This window comes from Cydia fagiglandana, chromosome 22 (genome assembly GCF_963556715.1).
Source record: "Cydia fagiglandana chromosome 22, ilCydFagi1.1, whole genome shotgun sequence".
Classification (NCBI taxonomy): Eukaryota; Metazoa; Arthropoda; class Insecta; order Lepidoptera; family Tortricidae; genus Cydia; species Cydia fagiglandana.
In genome coordinates this window covers 6,687,649-6,706,849 of record NC_085953.1, presented here as the reverse complement: position 1 = coordinate 6,706,849, position 19,201 = coordinate 6,687,649, and the positions used below count along the sequence as shown (strand labels likewise).

The 19,201-nt window shown below is 37.8% G+C and overlaps 1 protein-coding gene across 2 annotated transcripts; it reads left to right on the top strand.

Moving 5' to 3' along the window:
* The first annotated feature begins 882 nt into the window (after window positions 1-882).
* LOC134675606 (uncharacterized) lies at window positions 883-18,570 on the top strand. 2 transcript variants are annotated; one of them, XM_063533930.1, is made up of 7 exons: window positions 883-1,031; window positions 9,055-9,138; window positions 9,599-9,669; window positions 11,486-11,668; window positions 16,971-17,183; window positions 17,819-18,020; window positions 18,324-18,570. In XM_063533930.1, exons 1-7 carry the CDS (start codon window positions 1,022-1,024, stop codon window positions 18,401-18,403), a joined length of 843 nt encoding a protein of 280 aa, XP_063390000.1. In that variant the 5' UTR covers window positions 883-1,021; the 3' UTR covers window positions 18,404-18,570. The 2 variants fall into 2 exon arrangements, with proteins under 2 accessions (XP_063390000.1, XP_063390002.1); XM_063533932.1 differs by lacking the exon at window positions 883-1,031 and adding an exon at window positions 7,633-7,742 and having other exon boundaries at window positions 9,061-9,138.
* The last annotated feature ends 631 nt before the right edge of the window (window positions 18,571-19,201 follow it).

Sequence of the window (19,201 nt, the reverse complement as noted above, 5' to 3'; positions counted from 1 at the left end):
TGTTCTATTTAAGAGATTACATACCTAGAGCGACCTATGGACTTGGTCCAAACACATTTCCCGTCCAACTGGACAGATAACGCGTTTTATCAGCACATTCATTTAGCGTACAGTCGCTAGCGAAATGCTTTCTGTGACCCTTTACAAAACGAAGGATTTTTATACTGGTGGCTAACGACCATACGGGCCGCCATGGTCATAATAGCTATGTACTTTTGCATGTTTCGCAACTCTACGCGTTCACTTTGTCGACTCTTGTAAAAAGGTTAATTTAAATATACTATAGGCACCGGTAACTACTTAAATCCATCCACAATTTGAGTAGCTAATATTTGGGCAAATATTAAGTACTTCATCATCATCATCATCATCATTTCAGCCTATTTACGTCCCCACGCTAGCCCAATGCGGATTGGGGACTTCACAGACACCTATGAATTTCTTTCTTTATTAAGTACTTAATATTTATAAATTAAAAAATAGTTACGAAGAATAGTAGAATTAGAAATACAGGAATGACAGTAATTTGTAAATTACGATGAAAGAAGCAGGTATTTTCTTATAGCAGTTAGTTTCAGAACTTTTCCCAATCACGTTCTTATTCTTAGTTTCTAGAAGTTTCAAAGTTTTTTATGATATAATAAGTATAATACTATAAGAATCAGGTTACATTGCAGGTCGAAAATACAATTACACATTCTTTACACTGATACTTTACCTTTTCAGGTGTACATATTGATTCCTGGAGTATTTATTTATTATTATTTATTTATTACAAATAATTATAGCGATTAAATATTTACCGCATAACAACTTGTGACTCAACAGTACTTACCACAAAGGTATCAGCTGTATCAGCATGCGTTTAGTTTGCATGGCAATGCGACTCCGTCCACCACGATTAGTATATGTCCAACATTAACTAACAGTGTCATTAGATACATTGTTAATAAGTTGATTTAGTTTAAACCTGGTTTTTGTGTTAATAGTGTTGTGATTGAGTGAAAATAAAAAATCGGAAATGATTAAATGTAAGTATTAGTAAGTTGTCTTTAAACTTTTATAAACTTAAAAGAACGTGATGTGTTTGTTTCTATGTGTGTTTATGTATCCCGTATTTAAAGTACATAACTAGTATAACTACATATGAATGCAACACTATTTTATAAATTTAAACGAAAGCTTTGTAAGACAGGTTTTACAGTAGAGACCCAAGTACCTATTAGGCCTATATCTCTATCTCACAATTAACTTTAACATGTAAATATTGTATATAGATACTTACAATGTTTTTTGTAGGGCAGTGCATTTTTTGACTTCTTTTCTCTTGAATATTGTGCCTTATCAGACTATTTCCACATAATTTCACAATAACACGGAATATTTCGGGTGAAAGTTGCGCATGCCCAAAGCTTGAGCTTTTACGAATTTTGCCAGTAGGTATATAAAATCTAGATATCGGGATAGTTAGTACGATAGGATAGGTAGAACCTTGCGTAGTGTAATGGACAAGCATTTAAAAGTGATTTAGTCTAAAATATTAAATTTCGAGTGTATATAGGTACTAATAATTTATGATGGAACCCAATATTTCGCAAGCTTATCTATCTAACGTTTGTTGATTGAACTGCTGTCAAAACTTACGAATTTTCTGAAAGAATTTTCTACTTTTGAGTTAGGATTTAATTTAAAAAATAAGTGGAACTTAAGCAATAAACATGCATCAAGTTTCTGGTAAGTCCCGTAGATGATAATACTATTACTTACCTATTCTGTGCCCGTAGGTAGATATTTCTTACCTAAAATATCTGCCTTCAGCTGGGGATACATCGGTAGAGTAACGTATTTACCTATTATATTAAGTAATTACCTCTATGTTCTGGAATAAATTAACATTATCTAACGTGAAATGGCATGAAAAACATATAAATGAAAAAATACCAGTTCTATATAGTCTCGTACGTCTTCCTATAGGTTATCTTATCACATAGGTACCTTACCTTAGATAGTATATCGCATTTTGCCCAATAACCTCAAAATATCATTGCTTTTCTGACAGGGGCTTATGTTAAATTTACGGTACTATTTAAATACAGCCAAACATACCTACATGCAATTTCATTGTTTAGTCGCTTAATACTTTTAGGTACAGCCGCCATCAGATATATCGGAGCGGCCACGGTATTCACAATATCTGAACACGCACTCTAACGCTACGTCTTACGACTCTTACGTAGGCGAACAACGCGCGAACGCGGCGCGGCGCGGCGCGGCGAAAGCGGCCGCCGCCGCGCCGCGCCGCGCCGCGCCGCCTGACATTCGCGTGCAAATCGCGCCGCACCGCGTTCGCAACGAGATCGCTTACGTAGGACACTTCTATGGGCATCAAAGGATTGATTTCGCCGCGCCGCGCCGCGCCGCGCCGCGCCGCGCCGCGTTCGCGCGTTGTTCGCCTACGTAAGACGTAGCGTAACGCCCTGACAATAGAGGCGTGTTCAGATACTTGTGAGCGCCTTAGCTGCTCCGATATATCTGATGGCGACTGTACCAAAGTGACATGAATCTCGTGTAGAAGTTAAATATTTGTATTAGTTTAATGAACAGATACGTTCAAACAAAACACAATCTGTTATTTGCATCCCAGGGCTAGAAATTAACCAGTTTAAGGCTGAACTCTGATTACGAACTTATGTGATGTATCTGGAGGTCTATTTTTACTGGGGTTAATTAACATTCGCGACAAACCGTTTTAAAAATTTGAATTAAGTTCGGTAGCTGAAGTTATTCTCCTATAGAAAACATACCTAAACGCTTGTAAAGTGGGTATTTAATGACTAATGAGACTTTAAAATAATATCCAATGACCAATTATGTATTATTATTGACCGAGCGAAGCGAAAGCGTGCTCTAGCTTAGATAAAATTGCATTCGTAGTAGCATTTCTCAACTGATTTTCTTACGCTACGTCTTACGTAGGCGAACAACGCGCGAACGCGGCGCGGCGCGGCGCGGCGAAATCAATCCTTTGATGCCCATAGAAGTGTCCTACGTAAGCGATCTCGTTGCGAACGCGGTGCGGCGCGATTTGCACGCGAATGTCAGGCGGCGCGGCGCGGCGCGGCGCGGCGGCGGCCGCTTTCGCCGCGCCGCGCCGCGCCGCGTTCGCGCGTTGTTCGCCTACGTAAGACGTAGCGTTAAAACCTTTTGAACGAATTCTATAAGTAATACCTAAAATTGTAAAGATTTAGTTTTTGGAATGCTTTAAAAATAGCGGCGATATGAGGGTTTGCGAGATCTCCAGCTCGGAGCCTCTAGGTTTTATTAGTTGTTTTATTACCTAGAATGCACTAGGCAAATGCATAATAACACCTAATTAGAATATAAACAAGTCGCGGTGTCGGTATGTCAACACGATCAAGGTCCAATAGTATACTATACCTACCATACTCGATGAGTAGGTATAGGTACATTTATGTACCTGGATATCTTAGTAGTTTGTGAATATATACGTCTATTTTAGTTAGGAATAAAAATAAGGTTGCGCGGTCTAGCATATTATTAACGAGCTTAGCGCTTCCATCATCATTTGGACCACACCAAAACATATTGTATAAATAATTGTTAAGTGCATTCTGAAAACTTTAAAAAGCGGCTAGTCTGTCTGTGGCCATGAGTAAGCCCATTCATAATGAAAAAAAAAAGCTATTGCTGATCACAGTAGAAATTATTAAGTATGAGCATCGACTTAAGGATGGTCTCAGTATACGAAAGTGAGGTTAATCAGCAATTAACTTATGACTTATCAGTGAATGCCATTAGTGAATAACCGCGTATCTAATTGTATCCTCCTAAGGCCCAAGGTCCTACCTATAGTACTTATTCAGTTCAATGGAATTTTAATCATATTCGATTGGAACTAGGGATTGCAATCCGGACTGGTTTTGAATCCGGCCGGATCCGGCCGGATTTTGGCCTCAATCCGGCGGATCCGGCCGGATCCGGCCGGATTGGTATTGCGGATAAAAAATTCATCAAGTCACGTATTTTATCATGTTTTTAGCGTTATATGCGAAGTTAAGGATATTTTTTAATGGATTAATAAAACGGGTGTCTTAACAGGAGACCTAGGCTCTCCGAAACATGTCGCGCGAGTGACTAAAAGCAAGTGAGTCTAAACTGTAAATTATTCAATGTTAGTATGCCTCACAACAGTTTAATTCGATGACGGCTGTTTTAAGTTTCAAAAATCAACGTTTTCATTACTTAAGCACAAATAAAATCTTCTTTTTCTCTTAAAATATCTATAGCCCAACCCACATTTCCAACAAAAAGGTGCTCTCAATTCAACCATTTTAGTTTTGGCAAACAAAATCAATAAACGTGTATACCTATACAAGTACATTTAGTAGCATAATAATAACAAAATAACATATAAATAATAATAATAAATAAATATTATAGGACATTTTTACATAAATTGACTAAGCCCCACGGTAAGCTCAAGAAAGCTTGTGTTGTTGGTACTCAGACAACGATATATAATATACAAATACTTAAAATGAAATACATAGAAAGCAACCATGACTCAGGAACAAATATCTGTGCTCATCACACAAATAATTGTCCTTACCGGGATTCGAAAACCCAGGATCGCGGCTCCACAGGCAGGATCACTACCCACTGGCTAGGTCAGACCGGTCGTCAAAAGTCAACATATATTTCTCTATTTAATTTTATAAATATTTATTCATTATATTTTAAATGCAGGTAACACTTATTATAAGTGGGCTAAAATGGTTTGTACAAAATAAAACGAAAGAACATGTACATTAAATTACAATGTAACAACACAATAAATTGAATATAAACCAATCCAGTACTTACGGTGCACGGAAATCTCACGACACATATTTCGTCGGCTAGAAGACTGGCGTCAACTAACAAACAAGTTGTTGTGTTGCTGTTTGCGAGCGAGAAAATTCGAATACTGGCGAGAACTTTTAAATTTTAGCAGTGTTTTAAGCTGTTATTTTATATTTTAGCGCTTTATTTTACTTTACCGGATCCGGGACCGGATCCGGTGAATTTTGCCGGATCCGGTGTCATGAAAAATGTGCCGGATCCGGCCGGATTACCGGATCCGCCGGACCGGATTGCAATCCCTACAAATTGGAACAGAGTTGCTTTCGCTTTGTTTCGTCCAGTTTTTGAACAACGCAAACTGAACTCTATTTCATGCATTGTAAGTTCAAATTTCTGTGGAAAATTTTGCATTTTTCATTTGTATGGCTGGGCCTTAGGAGGGTATGGATAAGTATATATTTACCCCTTGATCCCTTGATCTATTTATAGTTAAGATATATGTACTTGATATACAACGTATCCAGGCTTGATTATGGTAATCTGATATCTGTAGCTTTAACGCAATGACGCACTGAGTTGCGATCATGCGGTTGTGTGAGGAAGGTATAGGTATAATTTGTTAAGAGCCCATCAACGTGTACACTAGCGCCACTGCTAAATAATCGTGATTATTTAAATTTATCGAAAAATATTTAAAAAAAAAGGGGGCCGCTACGAACTGTATTTTGTATTTAAGTAGATACCTTTTGAATACATCAAACTAGATTTTATGTTGCTGGATTCGTCAATCAATGCGTCCAAAGTTAAAAGGTTTTGTGTGAGTTGGTTGAACTACCTGCGCGAAGCCGGAGCGGGTCGCTAGTAACATATGTAATATTCATGTCATGTCAATATAGTAAATGCAGCGAACTTGTTTAAATGCATCACAAGTGCATCGTGCAAGTGCAGCGAACGTTAGCACGTTTTATTAGCATTCATTGAGGCCGACAGTCGAGGCTGTGCAAATAAATTGAACCCAATCAAGCCTATACGATATATATACACAACAAAACGAAGTACCTAGGAACAAGCGGCGGGGTGTCTATTATGTAAGAGTTCTGTGTATATTCTGCTATACATGTGTATTAGAGATACTTAGCTCATTAAATTCAGGTACTGTACCCTGAGAGTCCGGAAGAAAAACCAAGACAAGCTTAATGCCCAATAGATGTGTTTGAACCGGGCGCCACTTTTAAGGATGACTCACGCTAGACCGGGCCGGGGCCAGGACGGAGCTTCCGGCGCTTCGTTTTCTACGGAAAGCACCACGTGATCACCGATCAGCCGTCATAGAAAATGACATGTCGGACGCCTCGGTCCGGGCACGGCCCGGTCTAGCGTGAGTCATCCTTTAGGTGTGACCGATATTACCAAAAAGAATAGATAGTATAGAGGGGTCCTGTCATTAAATTTTGTAGTCACAGTAAATTTACTGCCATCTATCGACACACGACTAAAACTCAAAATGAAAACGTATAATTTTATTTAAAAAATGTATGTATATGGAGAAATGATTTTATTATTTTTATATCATTTTGATCCATGTTCATTCACTGATATCTATGTGTTAAAATTGTTATATATGAAACGGTGTCGTGACGCCATCTAGCCGAGCATAGGCTAAAGGTGTGTGCGGCATCTATCCGAGAATGACTTTTTCTTGATTTCCGAGCCACGGTTTTTCGTTAGACTCTATTCATCTTATACGAAGTTACATATGTCTTTGATATTACGTATAGACACAGAATAACTATAATAGATGAAACATATGTTTGCAATGGTAATCGAGTTCTTCATAGCTTATAAGTGACAAAGAAATATTGCTCAGAGTTATGGAGTAGGAGCTTAATATTATAAAAATGTTGTAATGCCAGAAGACCTAGGAATATTCCTAGAGCAATTTAGGTACCTGAGTCCGTCTAAATAACCTAAATATGCACAAACTTGGCAGTGACAAAGTGTTAAGTCCCAGTATGAACGTCATATTTTCTTCCACACTGAGTTCACAGCACAGCCAGGCGTGGCTCACTCCGCGATTTCGTACAACCGCTACAGGTAGCTAAAAGTACATCCGCTCGGCCCCAATTTTGGGGTTTGCCATAAGCTGTCGCCACCTAGCGGCCATATCTGTGTTGATCGTAATAGACGCGTTTTGTTAGGGAGTGAGTCTTCTGTACCTAGTACTATTATTTATTCTGTGGCACAGCTCACCGTAATTAAAATGATGTTTGCCAAGGGTTTACAGAGTTAGCTTCAACTTAAACGGACTCTTACCTAGCGTAGGAATGCTTCATTCTCAGTTGTGTTATTTTGGAAGGATTTGTTTGATTTTTTTTTACTGTAATATAAACAAAAAAAAAACAATTATAAACTAAAATTAAAAACTACAATAAATCTACAACTAAAATAACTACTAAACTAAAATAACCTATAAATAACCTTCCTCATACTTCACCTTATCTTCGGCCCACAGGCCAAAAAGTAAAAAGCATGTAAAAAAGGATCATTATATGTATTATAATATAGGTATATATTTTACTGCTCTTTATTGATTATTTATACATAATACTAAAATATATAGGTAGGCATTTGCTATTATTTTATAGCGCTATCACCTAGGGAAATAAGTTAAAAATGCTTCGATCTCGTTATGAAAACTTGTCTGTTTTTCACGGTTTTTTATCTGACAATCTGTTAAACAATTGAACCGTAGGTCACGGTCCTTAATGACTCCATCTCAAAGTAGTGTATTGTGTTAGAGATAAGAATAGAGCAGATAACAACAGTCGTCCACACACCGGGATTGTGAGCAGTCTTCACTTGCACGCGTTTAATTGTAAGTTTCTGTAACTTTCATTTTGTTTGTCCGTTAGCAATGTTATTTTTGTTTTCATAATGCTTGAAAATACAGTAAATGTAATATAAATAGCAGACTTATATAATACCTAAACGCAAACAGTAATGTCTAACGACGCAGAAATATACAAATTCCTTGTAATTATTGAAAAGAAACGTTGTTTGTGAGATATGTAGGTACATATAATTATCAGAAATCGTAACTTTTACAGCATTTTTGGTGCAGCAATTCCAACTGAAATGGTAAATTAAGGTTAATATTAACGCTAATTAATCATTAGGGTTGAAATTGTTTATACCGATTCCGTTAACACCACTCCGCTGCACCAAAAATGCTGTAAAAGTTAATGAATGTTAAAATGTCCGATTTTTACAATTTTTAAAAACTGCATTCAGAATACAAACATAAACAATAAGTAAGTAACTATCATAACTTAAGTATTTGATAAACTATATGCACCTTTGCGTGAAATTTTTAGGGTTTTGATGGATATTTTTTGAGAATTTTAAATTTCTATATGTTTGTATCTTAGGTACCTATAGCCTCGTGCCGCCCAATGTACATTAGGATGTACAATCAGTTTCGATGCAATGTCAACCTTAATAAAAAACAAATTAGGCAGCATTTCATTTGTCTCGTAAAATTTTCGAACAAATGAAATTTAACCCATTTGAAAATACAAAAAGATTCTAATTTCCTTGGCTATAATTATGTATGGTGGGCGGCACGAGGATAGGATATAGTATCTACATGTCGGTTAATATATGAGTGATAGAAATAACTAAAACACGTAAATAGGTACCTAAACAACACAATGACAGTAGGTGATGTAATGACTTGACGACACACGTGTGTTAGTTACGGTTATTTTAGTCGCAAGCGTTTATGTACCAGGTTATTGTTATTACATCATTAATATTACATGTAATCATAGTTTATTGGTGTTGTTGGAGAAATAAATATTAATTAAATTGCACTTTTGAATTTTTATTATTTTAAAGGGGAAATTAAATAGAAATTTATAGCTTGAACCAACTTTAAACTTTTGGTTTGAGTCTGTTCTAGAAAATAATTATAGTCTCATGAAAATTTTTCATGACATGGTCCTTAATTTAAAGGTGTATATAGGTAAATGTGTCATGTTAGGCCGCCGGGCCAGAGCTTACGGCGCATCGTGGTCACAGCTGTCATGTCATAGAAAATTAAGCGCTGGAAGCTCCGGCACGGACACGGCCCGGTGTAGCGTGAGTCATCCTTAACTTTATGTAAGACCTAATAGTGTCTGTTTGTCCCAGTTTCAGTGTCTGAAGCCATGAAGATCGGATTCATCGGGGGCGGCCGGCTGGCCTTCGCTCTGGCCAACGGGTTCATTTCTGCAGGTAAACTCCAAACACAATAATTAATAAAGAATATAACAAAAAAATCTCCAAAATCTTGTATATTCTTGATTAATTGTCCGAGAAGCAAAAGTTTTCTAGCTTGGGCAAAATTGCGTTCGTATATTTTTTTTTGTCGATTCAGTTTTTGGGTTTTATTACAGTGGAGCCATGTTGTTTTGGGGTTTTACGAGGTCTACGGCTAGGTTCGCACAGCGTAAATTTTTCCCGTAGGTATACCGTAAACTAACGGGATTTTATAGAATACCGTAGTGACAGTAAAATTTGTATGGCAACTTTTAAAAAATCGTTCATAGACTTTCCCGCGTAGACGCCGTGTGAATGATTTTAAACGTTAGATTAGGTGACTGTACACTGTCTATTGTCTATGGTTTACCTACTAGGTATAGTAGAAAGTTAATTGTTTGAACACTGCTATCAACAGCACATTGAAATCTTTCAGGGCTGGCGAAACCTGAAGAAATCACGGCAAGCGTGCACCCTGCTGATACCGCCAGTGCTGAAGCGTTTAAGGTAATCATAATAATTTATAGGTACTCGTACTTATCTGTAATGTTATCAGGTCATAGGAAGTACAGGCATATTTTCTGTCAAAAACTTGTGCTCCAAAGCTGCCATGCGGGCGCCATTTTGCGCAGATAGGCAGTAGTCACAGAATAACAATAGGCAGTAGGACAGATATGGCCGCTATATAGGCAGTGGCGGATTTGCAGTCTTTGCCGCCCTAGGCCCCAGGCCCTGTAGCCGCCCCTTTCTCGACACCCATCATATTGACTAAATTTTTTGTTATTTCTTGTTATCATCAGATCATTTTTTGTCCCAATTTGCCGCCCCTAAATATCTTGCCGCCCTAGGCCCGGGCCTACTGGGCCTTAGGGAGAATCCGCCACTGCCGCTAGGTGGCGACAGCGCCACGCGCGGCTTATGGCTAGCCACCAAAATTGGGGTGGAACGGATGTACTTATAGCTACCTGTAGCAAAGCGACGAAATCGCGGAGTGAGCCACGCCTGGTAGAGTCGTCAGCGCAGCACAGACTACCCGCAAAACAACTAAAAAACAATCAAATACCTACAGCATAACAAACATTAAAAAATAAGATTTACCAAAGTGCATCGTATGCAGTCTATGTTTAAAAAGACACTTTATACCTACGTAGGTAGGTACGTGTTTTATAGCGTTAGTTAAGTAAGCCTTAAGATGATAGCTATATAACTATTTGTGTACCTCACGTGATAAAAACACGTAGGTACACGTACCTCTGTGACGTACAACAAGTGTTTTAAATAAATAAACAACAGAGACAATCAAGTATTAATCCCATAAGTCAGATGTTATTTATACTTGCAACTTTATTTACGTCTTTTTAAGCTTTGTTACACAAGTGTCTGTATCCACATATCTTAAGTGCTACTTGTGTTTGTATATTCTTATATTAGTCGGTCCCTTTGATAGGTACAAGATAGTACAAGTAGGTACAAATATGTCGAAGAAGACTCTTTATAGTACAAGTATTAATTGAAAGAGTAGTACAAAGTGGGTATTAATAAAAGAGTTAAAGGAAGGTTATCAACTTATCACTATCACATTTGATATCGCCCGCTGAATGGCTGTAACACTGTTTACTACAAATATTATCATTACAAGTATTGTATACGTCTATACGTAGGTTTATTGCGTTGTATAATTCATGTCATTTACGAGTATGGAGATATATTGTACCCAAGTCAACTAGGTATCATTCTAGACGTTTAATTTTTAGTTATTTAATTTCCTGATTGCTAGTAAATCAAGAAAAAATACTGCCTGATATTCGCAACAAATTGACATTGTCGTAATGTTTTTAGTTTTATAACACAATAAATAAACAAATAAATAAGATGCAGATATAAGTACTTACATAATCCTTGTATTATCAATGGTGTAACACGTGCACGGCTTATACTTAATTAGAACGAAAATAGAGCTAAATAAGGCAAACAAAGATAAGATATAATATCGTGAATGAAAAATAGCTCCGAAATAACTTTAATTGAAACGAGATTATTGATAATGATTTCGTAATACATGTAGGTACATTGATGTACATATTACAAAATCATTTTCAATAAACAAAACGATACCTATTTAAAAAAATACTCAAGTGCCTAAATATGGTAAAATTTAAGCGTGCCGCGTGGCTATTACCACTGTATTTGCAGTAGGTATCTCAATTATTATAAGTAGGTATTATTTTTTATTTGTCTTGGTCTTCAATATCTTGGTCAGAAATTGGACAGGTGGAATACTACCCTTTCATACATTACTCAATTTTGTTCTCTATAATTCCAGGGCCTGGGAGCCACCGCCATCTTTGAGAACAAGCCAGTGGTGGAGCGTTCAGAGGTGGTGATAGTGTCCGTCAAGCCAGAGGTCGTGGGGCCGGCGCTGCGCGAGGTCCGCGATCTGCCCGCATCCAAGGGAAAGCTGTTCATTTCAGTGGCCATGGGCGTGTCTACGGCTACCATTGAGAAGGTGAATGGGATATTTATATATCTGTCGTGTCGAGGCCAGATCTTAGAATTGATCATTTTATGGCACCAGCACAGCCATATCATGAAGTGATCAATTCTAAAATGGCATTTTATGAAATAATCAAACCTATGATCGCGCCACGACATATCCTCCCTTAACTGATTGATAATATCTTCGAGATTAAACTGTGGGTACCTAATAAGCACCCGCCAGAAGAGGTGACATGACGGACTAGGCTGGCCCTTTGGGATGCTTATACTATCGAGACACTTTGAAGATCAAGTGTTCAATTAGAAAAGTTTATTTCATTATCTGATACATTTTACATATTGTTAGACCTTCATGGTTTACTTAGATATCGATGACTAGAGGAATGTCACATTTGAGTTTAGTTGACTTATTGATTTAGCTATCAAATAAAGCACGTATATATTTCTATATTATTATTTAATGTAATTAGAGATACAACAGAATGGCGACGAGTTATGATCGAATAAAATAAAAATACAATAATTCCACGCGAAGTTATATCCGCGGTACCTCAAACTACAGCTAGTTGACTAATTCCTTTACAATGGAAAAGCTAGCAGAAGTGCTCGCCGAGATGATGGAAACCATGAAAGGTATGCAAAGCCAACAAATAATTTTGCAAAACGCATTGCTTAACCAAAGCGCAAATACAAAACCAGTAAGCGGAATTACACTCCAACCTTACGATGAATTACACGAAACATTCGATAGTTATTTACAACGGCTACAAAATTACATTACTCTTAAAGGCGTTACGGATGCAAATATAAAGTTACAAATTTTCTTAAACTGCATCGGGCCGAAATACTACCAAGTGTTGAAAAATATAACAGCGCCGAATACACCTGAATCAAAGTCTTACGACGATCTAGTAAAGATATTGAAAAATCAAATTGCACCCGAACCCGGTGAAGTAGCACAACAACACAAGTTTTGCCTGAGATTACAGCATGAAGGTGAAAGTATTGCCAATTATGTAGCCGGACTCAAAGAAATAGGAGGTAAATGCAATTTCATCTGCCACAATTGCAACAAAACAACATTTGACACACACCTACGTGTCCAATTCATACGCGGACTACGAAGCTCTGAAATTAAAGAAAAACTGCTACAAGAATCTCCTGATACAAAGTTTGATGACATAATCAAGATTGCCTTGGCTATAGAAACATCCAAATCTGAAACGAAAGAAATGGGACAAGAAATAGAGCCTAACATAAACAAAATATCAATAAAGAATAGATACAGAAACAGTACATACAATGGTAATACAAGTACATACAATGAAAACAGAAATACATATAAAAGAGATGCGAATACACAAAATGAAAATAAAAATACATACAACGGAAATAATAATACGAAGGATAACATCACTTGCTTCCGATGCGGAAAAGAAAACCACAAAGCTAATCAATGTAAACTGAGAAATAAATTATACTGCAAGAAATGTTACACCAAGGGACATGTACAGTCAGTCTGTTTCCAAGAACAAAAACAACTTCATATGGATAGTGACCTATCATACTACGAAAGTGAAGAAGAAATATACGAAATAAAGAAAATACATAATAACTCATCTACAGACAAATTCAACATTACACTTCAGATAAATGGAAAAATGCACACTATTGAAATGGATACGGGAGCTGCAGTTACTACATGCTCTAAAGAATACTTTGAAAAGAATTTTAAAAACGTGAAACTACAAAATACACATATAAAGCTACGTGCATACAACAAACAAATAATGGAACCTATTGGAATATGCAAAGTCAAAATCCTATACAAAAATAAAGAGATTGTTGGAAGAATATTCGTAATCAATGATGACGTAGACACAGTCGTTGGAAGAGAATGGTTGAGAGCGTTAAATATAGACTTTGACATAAAAACAATTACGGAAGAAGATGTTACAGAGAAAGAATTTAAAGATAAACTGAACAAATTATTACAAGATCATGAAGAGCTATTTTCGGAAAAAGTGGGAGAAATTAAAAACTTTAAAGTTGCGTTTAAGTTAAAAGATGGTACTATACCTATATTTCTGAAGCCACGTCCAGTACCATTTGCTCTTAAAGACAAGGTTGAAGCCGAAATAGACCGATTAGAAGAAGAAGGGATAATAGAAAAAGTAACGTATTCTCAGTGGGGCACACCAGTAGTTCCGGTGATAAAACCAACTGGGAAGGTACGCTTATGCGCAGACTTTAGAGCTACATTAAATAAAAACCTGGAAGATGACAACTATCCGATCCCTAGAATAGAAGAGGTATTTTCGAAACTTAGCGGCGGGAAATACTTTTGCACGCTAGACATTAATCAGGCGTATTTACATATGACGACGAATGAAGAAACAGCCGCAATGCAAGCTATTAGTACATGCAAAGGCACCTACAAGGTGAAGAGGTTAATGTTTGGGGTTAAAATAGCGCCGAACATCTGGCAACGATACATGGACCAAACCCTGCAAGGAATGAAAGGTACAGCCTGTTTTTTCGATGACATTGCCATACAAGGACGCACATATACGGAACTACTACAGAGAATCGAGGCGGTATTCCAAAAATTACAGGAATGCGGATTACATGTAAATAAAAAGAAATGTCAATTTTTCCAAAAGTCAATTACATACTTGGGACACACGATAAATGAAAAAGGCCTTCATCCAATGCAAGATAAGGTAAACGACATTAAAAATAGTACACGACCTACAGACGTATCATCGCTCCGTACTTTTTTGGGGATGATTAATTACTACCAACAATTCATTCCCAATCTTGCTTCAAAACTAAATCCACTTTACAAGCTGTTGCAAAAAGATACCAAGTTTGTATGGTCAAAAGAATGTGATAAGATTTTTAATGAATTGAAGGAAGAGATATGCGGGGATAAAGTATTAATACCATTTCATGCAAATTTACAAGTGACACTTGCCACAGATGCATCACCTACAGGATTTGGAGCGGTTTTATCACACATTATGCCAGACAAGACGGAACGACCTATCGCTTTTGCGTCAAGATCTCTATCTAAAGCAGAAAAAGGGTACAGTCAGCTAGATAAAGAGGCGGCAGCACTGATATGGGGACTTAAGAAATTTTTCCAATACTGCTATGGACGAAAAATTACATTGATCATCGACAATCAACCATTAGCACGAATACTACACCCTGAAAAAGCGGCACCTGCTACTACTGCGATCAGACTAGTACACTATGCAAATTTTTTAGCAGGTTTTGATTATAATATAAAGCTGAGAAAGACGACTGAACATGCAAATGCCGATTATTTTTCAAGACTACCTAATCCTACAGATACAGCAAAAGATACACTTACAGATGATGACGCGTTTTACTTAAATCAAATATCAGAGATGCCAATAACCTTACAAGAAATAAAAGACGCTACAATGAAGGACTCAGAGCTACAAAAGCTTTACATGGACATACAGTCGGGTAGAGACGACCCTAATCGACTTCATGAATTCTCACTGCAAAACGGATGCATTTTCTATGGAATAAGAATTGTCATACCTAAGAAGCTACAACCACAAATATTAGAAGAACTTCATACGGCCCATACAGGTATTGTTAAAATGAAAGCTTTAGCCAGAAGCTACATTTGGTGGAAACATATTGATACGGACATTGAAAATACGGTAAAGAAATGCAAAGTATGTTGTTTGATGCAGAAGAATCCAACCAAAGTACCAGTACATACTTGGGAATATCCGAAAGAGCCATGGAGCCGAGTACACATAGACTATGCCGGACCGTTTATGAACCATTACTTTCTTATTGTTGTGGATGCGTATACAAAGTGGTTAGAAGTAACACCAACAAATTCAATTACATCAACAGCAACAATAAATATTCTTAAAAAGCTATATACAACATTTGGACTACCAATTACGCAAGTTTCAGACAACGGCAGACAGTTCCGGTCAGAAGAAATGCAAAGATTTCTCAAATCAAATGGAATCCAGGCTAAATTTACTGCTCCTTTTCATCCTTCGACGAATGGCCAAGCCGAAAGATATGTACAGACAGTAAAGAGAAAGCTGAAAGCAATGGCAAATGAAGAGGGTACATTACAAGACAAGCTATATAGATTTCTAATGATGTACAGGAAAACACCAAACAGTGCTACGGGTTTGAGCCCAGCAGAAATGATGTTTAAAAGATTATATCGGACAAGGATAGACTTAGTCAAGAGAGTACCAGAGATAAGGATGAAAAATGATAATGACGACAAGATTGTGAAAAAGGAATTCAGAAGAGGTGATAGAGTTCAAATAAGAATGTACGACGACAACAAGTGGAAATTTGGAACAATTACGGAAAGAAAAGGGAAACTTCACTACGAAGTCGAAGTAGAAGGAAAATTACATCAGAGACATACAGATCAAATTAAAAAGACGTCATGTAGCGGTGATGTTCCATACGTCTATTTACCCAGGCCAAGTTCACCTATCACAGAGCCTACACCAAGTCAACCGTATGTGGAAACAACTGCACCCCCAGAACGGGTTAATGATGCACAGAATGTACCGAGCCCAAGTACTAGGCAAAGCGGTGTGTCTGACGTAGGAACCTTACCTATACCCATGGATGTAGCACCAGAACCTCCAACCCTAGATGAGACACAGGCAACTACATTGCCAGATACGGTTGAGAACTCTACAGAGCCCGTGCTACGCCGGAGTACAAGAAATAGAAAAGCACCAACACGTCTCAATCTCTAACCTGACTTTGAATCTATTAACGAGGGAGAGTGTTAGACCTTCATGGTTTACTTAGATATCGATGACTAGAGGAATGTCACATTTGAGTTTAGTTGACTTATTGATTTAGCTATCAAATAAAGCACGTATATATTTCTATATTATTATTTAATGTAATTAGAGATACAACACATATTATGTATAATATGTATAAAACTTAAGAAACTAAAACCCGTTCTGAGCCATGCCGGGTCCAAAGGTCTCCATCACACTAGCTTTCAATTATTATACAATATTTAGCATTTCATTCCAGCTGTAGAATTTACTAACCTCAATTTTCATAGAGTTGACTAAAAACTCTTTTTAGAGAGTAAATTATATATATTGCCTGATCATGATGTCTTTGATCCTAGAGGAATTTATCCATCTTCGTGGCATTGCTTGTATTTAACTATGAATCTAACATAACAATAGCCGCCTACGGGCTCGAAGATGTTAATTTATCTACGTTCCTAATACATTATCTTATGAATATCTCACTTCCAGAACCTTCCATCAGAAGCCCGCGTGATCCGCGTCATGCCTAACACCCCCGCCCTTGTCAAAGAGGGCGCGGCCGCGCTCAGCCGCGGAGCCAAGGCCACGGCTGACGACGCCAAGTTAGCTGCCCAGCTGTTCAGGGCCGTGGGGAGCTGCGACGAGGTCCCGGAGTACCAGATGGATGCAGTCACGGCGCTGAGCGGCAGTGGACCTGCTTATGTAAGAACTTCATCAATGGTCACTCCATCCCTGAATAATGATTGTTATAACGCTATGTCAAGAGCGGTTGCAACGGCTGATGCATTTTCGCTTAGTGTAAGGCCTGAGTGGACGCTCGAGTTGAGCGTGCAGCGGGGCGAGGCGTGCGGCGTGCATGTAACAAATGCAAACGTATAGGAGCGGCCTTAGTGCACGCTGCTCAAATCTTTTGTGAGCCCGACGCCACGCTACATGCTCTGCGTTAAACTTACCTAACTTATAACCCACCCTTGCATTAGGCACAATCCGAAGTTGATTTAGAAAACACCCACAATAAATAGCAGCACACGTTAATATCCACCCAAAAAACACCTAGGTAGGTACTTAAGGACATTCTTACAATCAACATTGACTTATAATACACGACTAAGACTTTAAATATTACTGGTACATCCCGTAAATTTGTCTATCTGACCTGACTGGAGTTTTCCTCTCATGTACTCGAAGGTTAGCGGTAGAGATCCCTTATAGGCTTATATATAGGGATAAGTTCGCCTTTGTACTTCCATTACTGTAATTTATTTTTGTAAACCTGTGTTGTGTACAATAAAGTGATTACTACTACTATATACTTATGAATAAAACCTTCGTTTCAGGTTTACATGCTCATAGAATCCCTGGCCGATGGCGGTGTGCGCTGCGGTCTCCCCCGCGACCTGGCGCTCCGCCTGGCCGCACAGACCACCCTGGGTGGAGCCGCGATGGTCCGCAACGGTGGACACCCCGCGCAGTTGAAAGATAACGTGACCAGCCCTGCTGGGTCTACCGCTGATGGGACTTATCACTTGGAAGAGAATGGTAAGTTCCTCTTGATTTAAATTGTTCATAAAGTCCCTATAGATAGAGTCGCTATTAAATTCACCAACGAATTGGTAAAAAAAAGTTTTCACATATGGATAGAGAAGAAGTTCCTATATGGATATTGAAGATGCACCAATGGCCATTTTAATGTATCGTCTATCGTGTGATTTTCTTACGAGTAGTTATTGGTTCCGAATTGGGCATATCGCGCACCAAACAACTACTTAATATTACATAACCTGCAGTATGCTTATCTACCTACTTATCTATGTTACTATAATATTGCTCGTCTGTTTTCAGGTTTCCGATCAGCCGTCATCGGCGCAGTGAAGGCAGCCGCTGATAGATGTAAAGTAGTCAACCAACAACTAAACAATTAGGAACTGCTTTTAATGATGTGCCAAATGAGCCTTTACGTTTGAGAGAATAAATTTCTCATTGTTGAATAAAATAATAAAGCTAATTGTTATTGTATAGAGTCGCGTAGGAGTAAAACGATCTGATTTTTGTGACGAATATACAGAAATATATTTTATTTTGTTGAATACATTTTTTTTTTGTTCTAATACGAAGCATCTTTCCTGTATTTTTGTGTAGGTATAAGTATTAAACTAAATGTATCAGGCGTAGAAAATAAAAGAGAAACTGGCAAAGCTAAAATTAAGGTGGTTACTAGCGTCATCTATAACTTATTAATTTTTATTTTAGCGCCATCTGTTGATAAGTTATGAAGATGTATTCAATTTTGATAAGCGCGCCATCTAGTTCTATCTTTTGAAGAAAAATTCATTTGACCATAGACAATCCTTGGGTCGCGATTAATACTTTCTAAATATCAACCAATCACGGACTAGTTAGAGGGCGCTAGTTGCCAAGACGAATTCGACGAATTTGACATTGACATGTCAAACAAAGCGAGTTTTTCCAACGGCTCCGGTGTAAAAACGTCATGCTGTAATGGCGAAGAAATAAATTGCACTCGCTGCGAACATAGTGAATCCGTGACCTTGCGTTGTTACAATCAATTGTGTTGTTGTTATTCTTCGTTACGACCGGTGCTTCTGTTTACATGTTATCAATTTTATCATTTGTTGTATACTTGTAGCGTTACGCCGCTCGATCTCTCGAGTGTTTTATTGGATTCTGAATAGGATGTGAGCTAGTGTTATTGAAGATTT